General features: G+C 42.0%; 1 protein-coding gene across 2 annotated transcripts in view; it reads left to right on the top strand.

Moving 5' to 3' along the window:
* The window catches only part of GRM7 (glutamate metabotropic receptor 7), a gene marked incomplete at its 3' end in the record, with an annotated part of 262,405 nt that overhangs the window by 139,558 nt on the left and 106,973 nt on the right, over positions 1 to 15,874 (top strand). For both annotated transcript variants that reach the window (XM_082767793.1, XM_082767792.1), the window contains exons 3-4: positions 1,761 to 1,902; positions 2,729 to 2,883. In XM_082767793.1, the coding sequence (XP_082623919.1) occupies positions 1,761 to 1,902; positions 2,729 to 2,883 (297 nt within the window). The remainder of the gene's footprint in view (positions 1 to 1,760; positions 1,903 to 2,728; positions 2,884 to 15,874) is intronic.

Here is a 15,874-nt window from a genome sequence, read left to right as displayed (position 1 = left end):
GGGAAAGCTGGATAACTGCTCCTGAAGCTGGGTTGATTTCATCTAATTTTTACTAAGGAAAATAACAGGAAAGAGCGTTTCAAAAGCGTTTAGGCTTTTGGAACTTACTAGCAATTAGAGTTTCTCCCCTCATTTTCAAATGAAGTTTCTGTTTAGATATCAGTATTATTTTCTTCTCATGAAAAAAATCAAGTTATGATAAATTTAAGTTGAATTAACTGTAGAACAGAAACAAACCTTGTGTGAGGCAGTGACAAACTTAAGTGTTATTTTCTGTTTTATCTTTCTCAACCTTTTCTTTTGTGCAATTTATTTTCTTCCCACTGAAAGCAATCTTTTTTCCCCCAGAGTTTTTGGATCACATAGTACTGAGAGACCTGGCTTGACTGCAGTCAACCTCTGTGTCTCAACTTCTCCACTTCTGAAATAAGAAAAATGAGCCTGACCTTCTTTATAAAGCACTCAGAGATTGCAGATGAGATGTGATATAGCAGAGTCATATTTTGCAACTCTAAAACCATATATTTGCAAATGCTCAGTGCTTTTCCTCTAGGTGTTTTTATATGTCAGCTTTGCCATGTTATAGGAGAATTATGGTATTTTCTGCCGGAGTGTATGCAGACAGAATGCGCTGATGGTGGAAGAGCTTTCTCCTCTAGAAATCCTGTCCTGTAGAACACCTTCTCTATTTCTTCATTTGGCTGTTCTTTTAAATCTGGATTTTAAATTGTATCAGTAAATATTTTCTTTGTCCTGTTGTCTTTTAATTAATTTATCCCCACTTACGATTCTTACTATGTTCCTCAAATGCTTTCTTAATTAACACGCTGTGCAGTATAGTGAGGAAGTTGTTATCTAGGATGCCAGTAAAGATGAAAGAGTTTATTGCTGAGAAACAAAGGAATAAAGGCAGAAGTGTGATTTCATCTGCTTACCATGACAAGGAGAATGTCACTGGAGTTATGATTTTTTTTTTATATATGTTAATTTTAATTTTTCTCCAACCATGCTAAATAACTAATTTGTGAAATGTGTTAAAGCTATTTCCTTGATATGGCTGTGGTTATCACTATCATTGTGTTGTTACTATTTTTTTCAATACTATCTGTGCATTTATGAGAAATCCAGTTCACAGATGTGTAGTTTATCTTGAGATCTCAATTGCTCGGGCAGCTCCATCCCATTTGATGATGGACATTTCAAAGAGAAAGGATTTTCACAACCAATCTTTCCTTTTGCCAACATTCAACTAAATTGTTGTTCCTATTTCAAATAAGCTGTTTCAGCGGAAGCATTTTCACTTAATATCCTTTAACTTGCAAAATCAGTCACTGCTCTGCACCAAGATAAAATTTGTCTAATACCTTGTAAGCACCACTTTCCTTTGAGCCTGTGTTGTTGTTGTTTTTTAAATTGTTTTGAGTTTGTTCATGTTTGTTGGGATTTTGTTGTTTTGTTCTCCTTTTGCTGTCTCATTTATTGCTTTATTACTCTGTGTTTTTATTTTCACAGCCCTGTTCAATCCATGACCCTGCTCAGGTGTGCATACTGTGTATATCCTAAGGAACAGGTCTATGTCGCACCCAAATGACTCCAAATTGTAGGAATACCTCAGGATACCTGATGTGAAAATTAAATTCTACATGAAGGCAGCAGTCAGAGTTTTTCTTCCTTTCAGGCTCCCCTTCCAGTCCACGTGTGTCTCCGCTGTCTTTCCTGTGTTCTCCATTGACTGAGCCCTTCTCTTCTTTCTTCAACAGGTGGGCTCTGCATTGCTCAGTCCCTGAAAATCCCCCAGGATCGCAAGGACAAGACCATCGACTTTGATAAAATTATCAAGCAGCTCCTAGAAACTCCCAATGCCAGGGCCATCGTTATTTTTGCCAATGATGAGGACATAAAGTAAGGATGACCGAGGGACCTAATTCATTTCATAGATGTGCAGAAAAGAGAAAACAAGAATACAAATAATGAAGGGGGAATGTTTGTTGGTAAGAGCTGTGTGGGGATGTGGTGTGGACACTTTTTAGGGACATGCTGGAGTTGTGACCACTGCTGCTCTGGCTTATGTGGCACCCCAGACCACACATTGCTGCAGTGGGGCAAAGGGAGTGATGATCTGAAAAGAATGAAGGTCTGAAAGCTTTTCTTGTTGTAGGATTATGCATGCATTTGATGGCAGACTTGACCCTACCTTTCAAACAGAAGATGCCCTTCTCTCCAAGCTCATACCACTATGTATTATTAATTCAGTGTGTGTTTTCTGGCAAATGATGGTTACTAGTTACAAAATGGCTTGGATGCTTAAGGTTAAGCCACATAATTCAAATACCACTTGCCATTAAAATAATATAAGGAATATTTTAAAAGCGTGACTCTTATTTCTCACTTGAGAATTTTAAATTAGCTTGAAATTTTGATGGCAATGTCAGGGACTGATAGGCTCAGTTATACGAAGAGACAAATTGTGATAAAATTTCAGTGAAGTCAATGGCAAAACTTTTAAGTTGTAGTAAAATTGTGATTTCATTCTTAAGATATAGGGTGAATAAAAAGAAAGGTTTAATCAGCACTGCATGGATTGTGACACGATGTGTTGTGAATTTTCTGAGCTCTGTTGGTTACAGGAATGTTATTTCTCTTCATTCTGCAATTGCCACACACTGTTTTTACCAAGCAATCGTGTTTAAATTAAATTAACTTGTGAACAAAATGTTCTTTTCCACAGGCAGATCCTTGCAGCTGCCAAGAGGGCAGATCAAGTTGGACACTTCTTGTGGGTGGGCTCGGACACGTGGGGCTCCAAAGTGAGCCCCTTGCTGCAGCAGGAGGACGTTGCTGAGGGAGCCATCACCATCCTGCCCAAGCGAGCTACCATCGAGGGTGAGCGCTCTCTTCTGACTGACTTTCTCTCACAGCTTCTCACCCTTCTTTTTTGTTTCCTGTAAATCTTGTGGTACAAAACGATTGCCCATATTTTTTTGTGTGGATAAATAGGAAAATAGGTGTGGTATTATCAAAAGAGTATAAAACACATTGAGCCAGTCTTTATCCCCTGAAATTTTCCTGAATGCTTGTGTTCCTCGTCCAAAAACTATATGCTGTTTTCACAACCAAAAAGCTACCAGAAGTTACCTATATCACCAAAAAAGATGTAAACCAAAATGATCTTAACATATAAGGTATGTATGTAGGAAGAGAAAATCTATTGCAATTCCATATCACCTCTGAAGCACTGGGTAAGATTTCTACTTGAAGAATTAAAAATTCAGTCTATTGTCTGATTCTCCTTTAATATGCTATCCCCTTTGTAGAGATGCTCAACTATTCACACATCTTCCTCTGGGCTAACCAAACATGCCGATTAGAGTCCATGTTCTCTTTAACATGAAAAGTTCTTTATAGTAGGGACACTGAGCAAAGAGAACTAACTCCTCTGTTGTGCCAGGCAGGGTCTCCAAAGAGTCCTTGAATGTGTTGCATGCATTAAAATGGGCTCTGATGTCTTCACTCACAGAGAAACCAAATATTTCCATTCATTTTTGCTGTATCTACTCTACCACTTCATTAGTTATTCTTCTCGGATCTATAATATTAAATTTTTATACCCTGGAGGCATTTTCATGTGTTACTTCTCCATAAATACGTAAAGTTGATAGACAATGAAGTGTTCTGTTTCTGAAAAACAGGATATTTTAATAATCTTTTCATATTGTTTGTATTCATCCCCCTGAGGGTTTCTGACAGAGAAACTAAAAGTCTGCAAACAGTACACAGAAATAAAAACTTTCCTTTTTTTTTTTTTCTAATATTTTGCTTCTATGTTATACATTAAGCTTATTGGACATAATGGGGTTGGCTTTTGGAAACAAGTGGCAATAGCAAAGTGGCGGGGTTCATGTACAGAAAGTCAGTTAGATAACAGCTACAAATATCAGCACAGTTAATGCATCTGCAAAATACACGTTCATCCAGCCTGCAGATAGCTTATTCACGGATTACATTAGGCTATTGCCTAAAAGTTGGCTTGTTGCATTTTGCACTTGTAGTCACACAGACTGCATGATTACTAGAGTGTGCGAGGCTTAAATTATATTTTGCCTATATACATAATTGCATTCATTCTTCAAGAGCTCATACTGTATGAGCAGTTACATATTTTGAGGTCCATAAGTTGCACGTTACTTGCCAGAAAGGGAGAAACACTCGGCCAAAAATAGGTACTGTGCTTGGCATTAAAGGACAGGCAGAGCAAAGTGTCCTAGAATAGCAGTTCCAATGTCAATAGCAAATGTTTCCTGGATGCTCTGTGACCACTCATAAAGGTTCAGGCTTGTACTTACCTTTTTCAATCCCGTTCATCCATCCCTAATTGCCATCTGTATTTGCCATCTGCTTAGTCCTGTAAGGAGGAAGAGTAAAAGGCTGGTTAAGAGCGCAGAGCAAAGTCCCACCCTCCTGTGCCGTAATCCTCATACTGTCCTTCTCCTTGATAATCCTCAAACCTATCCCATTAAGTGTTGCTCTCTGTGTGAAGCAGTTTTGCAGAACTCAACATCTCTCCTTTCGAACCAATTCCATTTCTGTTTCATCCAGTAAGAAGCATCCATTGGAATCTGTGACTTATGGGAAGTAAGTAATCCGTAGGTATTAGCACTTCTTTGCTTAGTGAGGCTGTTATCCACATGGATTGTCTGTCTTTCTTGCATTCACACTGCTGTATGTTGTTTTGCTTTTCTTTCTGTTGTTGTAGTAATTTCATTTGGCTATGAATCCAAGAGAACTGGAAACAGACATTTTAATGCTGTTCTTTTATCATCCAGCAATGAACATCTGCTTCCTAAAATTTAGTAATGGATTTCTTTGAATGAATACATAAAATAAATGAAATAAGAAGCTTTGATTTCCCCTATAAATTGGTGGAAACAAACTAAATTAGCAGAATGGAACTCAATTTGCCCTAAAGGAAGATATCTTGAGCAGTACCCCAGCCTAGCAGGCTCCTTTTTCCATAGTGGTGTGCAGCAGTGCTGCCGCCAGCCCCTGCGTCTCACTGGCTCCGGGGAAAGGCACCACTCAAGTGCCAGCCTCGTTCCTACTGGGGCTGTGAGAGCTTCTATAGTAAGGATGAGTAAAGGGGTTGTCCTTATTTTGCTCCTCAAGAGAGTTATCCTTTTGCTTCTTCCTTTTGTGTTAAATAGGATTTGTAATATGTTAGAAACAGATGCCTAACAAAGGGAAGCGCTGCAGCTTTCCTTTCTAGAGAACATCAAAACTTAATATTAAATAGGAGATACTGCTATACTTTTCTTATGCCTCATAGAAAAATGCAAAGCTAATAGGGCAGGAAAAGCTAAATTGCATTAAAAATTAATGTGCCAGCATGTTAAAGTGTATATGGTGGACTTTGGATTATCAGATTTTTGACAACTGTAAAGTTATTGGCCACAAATATTAACAGTTATAAACTGACATGATCGTTTTGCAGAAAGACATTTTTTGAGTAGCACTTCTCCAGCCATGACTCTTTGATGCAAATCACAGATGTGGAATGCAGGTATGTTGGCATATTTACACCTACCTACATGTGCCATTTGAAATTCCTGCTTCCCGTAACGGTGGGTATATCCCAGAAGCATCCAGCTCTGCAGTTTGACACACATACTTTCTTGTAGCGCCAGGCTCCAGACATGCAGTTATTTGTCTTGATGCTTGATGTCACTCGTGGGACAAAATTTTCTTTGCCATACTCCCATGGGGTGATTTAGGAAATCATTACATGAACTGAATTCATTCCTCTTAAGTCAGTCTTAATATAGCCCAATTGTGTGTGATGTAATTATGCTGAAAGGATAAAGTTGCATCTTATTTGCATAATTGCAGTAGACAGTGAACCAGAGGAAGTGCAAACTTAAATAGTAATCGCTTTGTAGAAACTTGTGTTTGAAACAAGCTCCCCAGCCAACTTCAACCACGTGTCAACTAGGTTGAAAGGCTTTCCAACGTAGTCAGGATAAAAAAGCAGAATGTACGTGCTTTTGGAACACCTAGTGCAGGTGAATGTTACATTTAGGTTATTGTTACTTTGAACTCCTCTCCCCTAAAAAAAAAAGGTTTAATGGTGTGTCCTCGTGCTTGCATATTATCAAAACATCAGCCCAATCCAGAAACTCAGCGTATGCTCAGAGGAATAAGTACAGTGTGTTGTATTGCAGTACTGCAAGTAGCAGTGCTTGTATTTCTGAGAGTTTGCAGTCATCCTTCTTGCTTTGAATAGTCTTTTTCTAGAGTATCATGTGTAACGTTTCTACAGAAAGGTGTAATGTAAGCAGAGAGCAAATATTAGTGTTGGAATGTGAGAAAAAATAGCTTAAACAAAATACAAAATATGTTTCTTCTAATTAAAATTTGGATAGGATGTGTTATTATTATTATATTCATTTTACAATGATGCAGAAATGATGAACATCTGTGGCTCTGCATGCATCTAACATTCGTTAAAACAACAGCACAACAGAAAAAAATCTGCAGAACATCTTTCATCAAAATGCATTTGGTGCAGTTTTACCTACTGCTGCTTTGTTCCTCAGAAACCCTCATTCTTCTTCATTCAGCTGAACAGAAGTGTAAGCTTTGCACATGGGGGAGATTCCTCCATCAGTTGGCACTGAAAGACAGAAAGGGTGCCCTGCTAATCTCAGGAAGGGCGCGATACCACAAAGAGGAGAAACTGTGAGCTAAAGGAAGAGTTTGGGCAGCAAAAGCTGGCTGTTTTGAAGCAATGATGCCATCAGGATAATGGTGAAAATGGAAGATGATGAGACAGGTATAACAATCCCCCAAAATCTCAAGTGCTACAGGGAAAGTGGAAGCACAGTGGAAAATGAGAAGAAAGGCTGAGATTTCAAGAAACAAGCGTTTTGTTCTCACAGTTCAGCTGAGCTTCTTGCCTTCAGAATAGCAAATTATTGTACTGGTTTTCTTCTCTCTAGGCAGTGATGGTCTAAAAGAAAGTTGTTCATTTGTTCCATTTTTCATTCACGGTCCCAGAAGCATTTTTGACCATTCAAACCGAGCAAGCAATGGAAAACACTCCGTGCATTCCCACGGATCACACATCATCAATGGAGTTCCCCAAGTGATGAACTGCAACCCTATTTCTTTGTAGATGTAAATGAACTTCTACGCAAATCTTTTTTAATCACAAAGTGACCTTTCTGTATTCTGCTGCCACTTTACTTCTTCATTTTTCAGCAAATTTAATAAACTTCAGAGCATTTTCTCTTCTTGTTATCACCGCTATACCAAAATCTAATTATACTTTGTGACTGCCTGGGGTAGCTGCCTTTATTACGCCACACACATATATTTGGGAGATATCTGGATGACCCTCTGATTAGAGATGATAGTACTACTGGTCCAGACATCAATTAAAGTTCTCCCTAGCAGGCAGCTTCAAAGTCAGGAGTTCCTAAATTCTGTCCCTGGAGCAAAAGTAGTTCTTTCTGGCAGTGATAAGAAAGTATCTGTGCCATGAGGGAAGGAAAAGCCTCATCCTTTTGGAGTAGATTTGTGCAGTATTTGCTGAATTAAATACAGAAAGCTTTTAGATAATACATCTACAGACAGCTATTTAAGTCCTAGGACTCAACTAATAAAGACGGTCTTGGAGTGCAGAATGATGGTCTTTCCTCCCCTCCCCCCCCTTTTTTTCCTTTCTCATCTTTTCTCCAAGTCAAAGCAATACCCACATTTCAGACTTTGAATTTGCTTCCATCAATCTTTAATACCTATCGAGGTTAAAACTGGCTCATTAGGGCTCTTGAGGAGTATGGCAGTGGGTGGAGAGCAGGCAGAACAAGTATAACATGAAAATTTGGGATCTTGGTTCAACATTTGGAAGGTATTTCTGTGGCTGTATATATGTATGTAATGTTAATCATTTTGGAAGTCTAGCAAAATTATTTGCCCGCAGTGAAAAAATATCCTTTATGGTTTCAGGTCAGAATTTGATGAAACTTAACAGTGAGATTCAGCTAGATTTAAGGCAAAAGATTCAGTTCCAGCAAGCTGTGGATGTGGTGAAGGTTTGCAATCTCATGAAGTGCTCAGCTAAGATGTTAATGGATGGCTCAAATTCAGCACAAGAAAGTGCATAGCTATTTAAAAAAAAAAAAAAAAAAAAAAAAATATTGCAAATGCTATAAATCAACATAACTGTCCTTGAATTTTTCAGTAGCTTGTCTTCTGAATAGATAGTGAACCATGGTTTTAATGGTTTTGTTTTTATTTCCAACAAGAGCTGGTTTGCTTTTTTTTGGGCAGGATTATACCTGGGGGGAAAAAATAAAAATAGAATGAAATCATCTCTCACTGTTTAGTGGCTTTCAAATATTTTACCTTCACATCCCCAGTCTAGCAAAATAAAAGATCTCAAGGTTCATTTCCCTGTGTTACAGACAGTATTGAGTTTTATCCGGCATTAATAAATACGGGCCTGATATTCTTTACCTAGCTACAGCTGCCTTTACCCCATATGCTTGTGTGGGAGAGATGTGCTTGCTTTGTGCAGTGTTTACTCATCTCCTCTCTGAGCAGAGCAGAAAACTGTCGTCTTCTCATAACAGTGCTTGTAAAATAATCAGGTTTTGATTTTTATTTTTTTTTCCCTGCCTGGTTCAGTGCCTTTTACAGCACTCCATTCTCAAGCTTTTTCGCTGTGCCCCTGGGGCAGAACTCTCAGGAGAGTGAGAGGGATGGCAAGCCCTGGCTTTGGGGGTTTGCTCCATCCATGGGGGGCTGTCTGCACGGGGGGGGGGGATTTCTGCAGCCTCCGTGGGGCAGAGGCCATGAGCTTGAAAAGCCAGGAGGAAATGGGGACACAAACCGTAAGGGACAAGTCATAAGAGGAGTAGCATGGACCATCTCTCCCTATTTCACTCTTCCCATTACCTCCCCTGCATTTTCCTCCCCTGGTCTGTTCTGCTTTCTGTACCACAGGAAGGGCTCCAGCCTCAGGGACTGGTTCTCCCTTGGCGCCTCCGGGCTGCTGCTGCCTGGGAGGGGGCTGTGAGGCTGCTTCTCTGCGTGTCCAGGGCTTTGGGATGCTATGAGCACAAATGACAGCACGCAGGAGTCACACTGCGAGGCTGCTTGGCATCAGTCGTTTGGAGGAGTGACTCTGGTTTGGCCACATTTGTTTATTTGCATTTTTTACCTGTGAGTAAATTGCATTTACTAGCTCTGGAATCAAAATGCTGAGGGTGCTGTGTGTTCATATTAATTAAGTAAATACAGAGATGTGTCATCAGTTAGGTAGGTTTCTTTTTTTATGCTGCATACTTTATCACAAAGATACTTTCAGGTGGCACTTATAACCCTCCTAGAAAACCTCTTACATGTAGCTGGCCAAGTGCAGCTGAAGGAAGAATTTACCTTTTGTTCTTCTATATCAATCATGCAGTGTTTAAAGTCATTTGGTGTGCAAACTTGTTGAGAGTGCATCTTCCCCACTGCTGATGAAGCCATTAATTGAATTTAAATTAGCACTGTTGTTACCTGGCAGTCCAAGCCACATGCAGCTGCAAAGAGTTTATTGCATATCGATTTGCACGTGTTGGGGAAGTCACTCGAGGAGGTAAGATCAGCTTTGATTCCTCCCGGCTAAGTGCTGAGCCTCATTGCCTGTTGCCCATGTACGCACTGACCCCTGGCGCAGGGTGCGGCGTGCCAGGACGGATGGCAGGACAGACGTGTGCCCTGGGCTGGGCTGAGCGCTGCTTGAGCAAGCACCTTTTAGGCAGGATGCTCTGGACTCCGGGCATCACACTGTGCATTTCTCGTACGCTCCTTCATGGTCTGCCACTTTGAAGCTTTGTGATAAAAAAGGAGGGATGCAATTAAACGTTGGCTTACATCCTGTCAGAGAGTGATGGCCAGGCTCCCGGGGTGGGCAGGCGAGGTGCTGCTACTGCGGGGCAACCAGGCAGGGCTTGCTCCCTGGCTGGAGGCAGGAATTGTGCATTCACTGTGCAGGAGCAGTAGCAACACGGTGCTTAACTTTGAAGGGTTGAAATGAAGGCCTTGGGGAGAAGTTTATCGGGTTCAAAGAGACAGTAGCTTAAGGGCAGCATTTTTTTTGTTAATATTCAGATGTAGAAAAGAAATACGGTTTCTATAAAGTTTCAAATTAATGCATTTGTTGTTTTCTTTTCTCTTTTTTTTTTTGGTAGTTGCCTTTTAAATTAAGGAAGCTTTCTTCTGTGAAGGTTTTTTTTTTTTTTTTTTTTTTTTTTTCCTCTTTCTTTTGTTTCAGGTTCCCTATAAGTGCTAGGCACTAAGAAATATGGCCTCTGCAGCAGTCTTTGTGCTGCTGCAGTCTCAAAGGAAGAGCCCTGTGGCCCTCCAAACCCATGCTCCCGTAAGGGAGTGCGTTTGAAAAAAACATGTTCTGTTGCAAGTCAAAATGTAAACTTCTACACCATCTTAGTGCAATATTTTGCTAAAGTTAAAAGTTTGGCTGTTGGGTGCTATTCAGCGGTTGAGGCTCATTTTGGTTTTCTGAGGCAGTCTGAAGTTGGGACCAGCCTCTGCTTGGTGCAGGACATAGCTCACAACCGTGTCAGCAAGACATTTTATCATTTATTTTAGAGTTTGATGCAGCACCCTTTCTAAGGGCGTTGTTGCTTCATAGTAAAGGTCTAATTGGACTGTAAAGAACTGCCGTGCAATGAGGATTTGGGGACCTTCTCTTTGGCCCCTTGAAATGAACCCAGCTGCTTGCCTGGCCTACAGCAGACCTGAGTTGCTGATAATCAGGGCCCTTCTGTACCCGCGCCAGCTGTTACTCATCCTGTGGATGTGTGTGCGTCTGCCTCTATTTCTGTATTTTGTGCATTCCTCCCAGGGCTTGTGTTGGCATTTTCCCTTTGATGTTCATGTTTAACTGTTATTTCAGGACACTGGAGATTGTGTGGGTGGTTGTGCTGAGAGATGAGCACACACACCAGAGCGACTGACACTGAGAGAAGACATAACTGGTAGGATAAAACCACTTAGCTGGGATCACCGTTCAGATCCGCAGTCAATGGTTGTCCTTTCAAAGTAACCTGAACTGCATCTCCTAAAGACCAGTTTTTCTCTCACTGACCTGACACTGAAGCTGCCTGTTGGGCACATCTGGGCAGAGCATTTCCACACAGAAAGGAAGAGTTTTGTCTTCAGGAAGCTTGTTGTCATCGTGTGCCAGCCCTGGTCTGCCAGGGACCTATTAGCATCCCTCGGAGGGGCTGCTCTGCACAGCAGGCACTCAGGGGGCTTCTCCATGAGGGAGGTCTCTCAGGGAAAAGAAGGCTTCATCCTCTGCACAGCTGCTCCAGCAGCTGAGGGCAGCTTAGTCTGGCAACCCGTGTCTCCATCCTTGTGAGGGGCATTCAGCAGCCCGGGCTAGCATGCAGCCAGCACACAAGGAAGGCAAATGCCTGCTTCCTGCCCCTCTGCCCCCACAGTGTATCATTAGGAAATCATAGTGTTTCCTATTGCTGTCAGTTCCTACTTCTTTGCAGAGTTTGAAGAGTCATTTGTTTGATAGGAATTCATTTTCAGTCTGTTAGTAAAACTGGCAGGATTTCCAGGCTCTATAACACATATAGAAAGACTTAGTAGCCAGAAGTTCCTCTCTTCCTTTGTCCCTGGGGAAGGCTGTTAGGTAATGCCAAAAGGTAAAGAGCAATCCTGAAGGTGTGCAAAAGGCTTTTCTCATGATCTAAAAACAAATCTCATGATCTGAAAGCTAGGCAAGGATTCGGTAGGCATCTCTCCCTGTCAGTCACTGCGGGAAGAGGTCTCCTTTTGTATGCAGTGAAGTTCTCTGGGTCTGGCAACGAGTGATGCTCAATTAGGCCCTTTTTATTGGCGCTTGATTTGCAGGGAGGAAGAATCCCAGCATGGCTTGGCTGAGCCATTTGAAAGCACTTCAGAAAGACTGAAGTACCTCTGGCTGATCTGAATTTTCAGGAGCACCTTTCTGCGGCAGCACACTGCGGGGCTGGCAGAGCTCGGGGATCTCACCGGACCCGACACGAGCGAGCTCCTCCTGGGCTGCTGAGGCAGAGCTGGCTCACGGGGAAGTCTAAAGAGTGATGTTTTACTCTGTCGTTCTCTTTAGGCATAGAAACCCAAGGCAAGAAAAGATTTTACCACCTTCTCCCACTCCCTTCGAGCAGCACTGGCACCAACACCACGCCACGCGCAGCGCTTGTGTTGTGTGTGCCTCCGTGACTCAGTAAATCCAATGCAGGGAGCTGGGACAGTGCCACAGGACTGTGCGAGGAGCACGGGCCTCATTGCTGCAACAGTGGAGCAGGAAAGGTTAACACTTGTTTCTACTTCACAGGAAATATATTAGAGTACTCATTTTGCCATTCATATTTAACATATTTTGCAAGTAAAGAAAGAATAGCGAGAGCTTTCTGAAATAAACTGTTTCTGTTTTAGGTAAAAATAGCCACGAATGTTCCCAAGTATCTAGTTTCAAAAATACCATTCTGCAGGAGGGCTGGGAACTACAGGCTGTTCTTAATGGAACAGAGCATTTTTCATCCCTCGTGTACTGCCTTGGCAGAGTGGGAGGGAGTTTAATGTAGTAAGTAGCATTTCCAGCGCAGCGCCTGGTGGACTGCCCATTGGAGTTGCAGAGCAGGCAATGAGGAGCGACACTTGTTTGATCAGAAGGACTGGTTGCTTCTCTTCATGTTTGTTCCCACGTGTGATGAATTTGGGCTCAATAGCTCTGAGTGAGGACTTTGGGATTAGGCCCGTGGACCTGGGTGACTGTTTATTTTCCCTCAAAATTACTGCAGTGTTTTAATTTAGGAAGCTTCAAACACAGAAATTGGGGGCAGCGCAACACAGAATGCAAATACAATCTGCTCGTGCCATAAGGTGATGGGAGAAATAAAAGGTTCAGTCATCAGTCTTTTCTACAAGGGTTATTTTTTTGCAACAAGAAAATAACATTAATATATTAGAAACTAAAATGAAAGAAACAAACCCCCCTGCCATCTGCTGAGCAAACAGCAGCGCAGCCCGGTGGAGGAGTGTCTGTGCAGGGAGGGGAAGGAGCTGGGGGAGAGCTCCTGCTGTGGGGTCACACCGCTGCAGCCTCCTGCCGGGCACCATGCGAGTGGGGAGCCTGGGGGAGCTGGGATGCACTGAACGTCCCCTGCCAGTGGGATGCCACGTGTTCAGCAGGCTTGTTTTGGTGTTTGCTGGGCCCCGTTTCATTCCATCTGCCTGGGCTGCTCGTGCCGTTTTGCTGCCTGGCAGGTATGAGGGCAAGTGCATGTTCAGCTCTCCTTGTGTCTACTCCCTTAGCAAACTTGCTTGTGTTTTACCTGAAGTGTCTGTTCTCATGGGTAATTCACTCATACATTACAGCCTCTCCCAGGATAACTTGGAGTCTAGTATATTTACAGTAACACATTATTTCTATTCTGCTAACTTTAGATTCATATTTAACATGTCTTTATCTTTTGTTATCAGCTATTCCATTATCCTTTACCAATAGTAGTAAGTATAAACCTGTTTAATATTTCTTTTCCTCTTTGGGTTCAGTTTTTCTTCTCTTTGAAAGATATCAGAAGCAAAAGTGCCCAAATTCTCAGAAGATGTTTTTTTCCTGTGCCATTTCTGACTCTATAGCTACAGCCCAAAGAGATTCTCTCTGTAGGCCACTTAAAATTAGTCTGTGACATGTTCTATGACTCAATTATTCTTGCTCTTTATTAGCAAGCCTGAAAAGAAATACTACTTCACAACCTCTCAAGCAAAGCAAAAATAAAAAAAGTTTGAGCTTTTTATTAGAGTAAAATGCAAATACGGCATTCATGTTTGCAAGTGACAAATAAATCTGCTAAGATTATATATTAAAATATATATTCACTGTATGTATTATGTGTTTATTAGCATCTGTCCTTTCCTGCATGAGCAGATATTTGCTGCTGTCCTGGTGCTTGCTGTGGGGATCTGGAGCATCCTGGGAAAGATCTCTGGGGGCTGCAGCTCCACTGCTGCTGGGGCTCTGCGCACAAACCCCGGCTGATGGGAGCAGGCTGAGCTCTGCTGAGTGAGATGGGCTCAGACAGAAAAATAAAAGTGCTAATTTTGGGAAGTGCACAGAGGTCTGAAAGGTGGTTTCTTTTGTTTGGTTGGTCATTCTTTTTTTTCCTTCTGGTTTGCGTTGGCAGTGTTTGAATGAGTATAGGCTTTTGAAAGTAATCGTTTAGGAAATAATACACATAATTTCCCTAAAGACAATACAACGAATGCTAAAGTGTTCACTTCACTCATGCGGGGTTTTCAGATCTGCTTTGGGACTGTTTTCATTTTGTTTGCTGTGTGATAGCACTCCAATGTCCAAAAGAAATGGAATATTATTTAGAAAAAAAATTTCTCAGCATCATTACATCTTCTAGCTTTTAGAATAACAAAACTGGAGTCAGTACATCAATGATATCCTCCTGGCAGGGACAGGTCTTGATCTCCTGGTAAGGAAAGATAAATACAGACATTTTGTTTCACAGTTGAAATATAACTATAGGATGGTGAACTGTGTGTTTGCAGGTACAGATATTCCTCTATGCACTTTAAGGTCATACTGCATTGAAAGCGTATTTCACTCATTTTTTCAATTACATGATGTGGTTCCTCTGGAAATTAACCCATTTCCTTACATTAACACAGCTGTACTGCAAGCAACACGCTCCTGTTTGCCTCTGGGACTGCTGCTGCACATCTGAGTCTGGGGCTGAAAGGTGGTGATGACGTGGTGGTGGGAAAGACCCGCTCACCAGGGGATGGAGAGCTGCTGCTTTGGGCTGTCACCCTCTTTCTGGCTGCTTTCAAACCACTAATAAAATCAGGGGAGAAAAAGGAAAAGGCCTGGGAAGGGAAAGCACAGGCTCTGTCTCTGAAGTGATCATTGATTCCCACACTGCTCTAAGCTCTGCTTGTACTTCAGCAGCAGCTCGTTGCACGTGGTGCTGATACTGCTCACCTGCCCAAAGGTAATTGCATTAGAATTCGTAAGAATGAAGTATGAAGCAAGTGAGTGGCCTCAAATTGATTATTACTACTGGAAAGAGAATGATGTAATTGCTTGTGAATAATGATTAAACCTAATTAGAGTCAGTGTTTTGTTGTTACACTGATAACACCCACCTGTAGTGCCTACCCTTCAGTATATTCATGGGTTCAGCTCCTGCCTTGTAGTGCTCATGGGTCTGGGATGGTTACAGCCCACTGCTGGAAGGAAAATCACTGGTGTTTCGTGAAAAGATGTTGAAATTTTATTTTTTGTTATGTTGGTATCAGCAGTGATGCACAGACATCAGTGTAAAGGGACCAAAGTCCTGAGGTGGCTTGGGGGGTGGCTGCTCAGAGCAGAAGGCTCGAGTGCCCACGGCTCCTTCCATGCAGGGACAGCAACGAGCACTCATGAAGGGATGCTGGTGCTCAGAGTGGCTTCTACAATCCTCCAGCTGCAATAAATTGTTAAAGTAAGTAGTGAAATAGACTCTTCACAAAGCTGAGGATTTTTTTGTTTGTTTGCTTGTTTTTCTTTTCCTTGGGGATTTACTGGTTTTACTTGGTTAAACTTGGTTTGCTGGTTTACTTGGTTAAAAATAGGAAGAAACGAAGCCAGGTTAGTTGGGAGTGCCTGGCTGTGCCTGGCTGCTGGGGTGGATTTGTCACTAGAGTGGATGGCACCCAGCTTGGAGGGGATCCTGGCAGCTCTGCTACCCAGACAGGGATGTGAGGCAGGGTGTTCCAGGGAGGGAGCTCTGCCGTAGTGTTAGCTGAGTGAAGAGTGCTG

This window comes from Aythya marila (assembly GCF_965140915.1).
Source record: "Aythya marila genome assembly, chromosome: 10".
Lineage (NCBI taxonomy): Eukaryota > Metazoa > Chordata > Aves > Anseriformes > Anatidae > Aythya > Aythya marila.
Note: the sequence above shows the minus strand (reverse complement) of the source record. Positions and strands in the feature narration are given on the sequence as shown.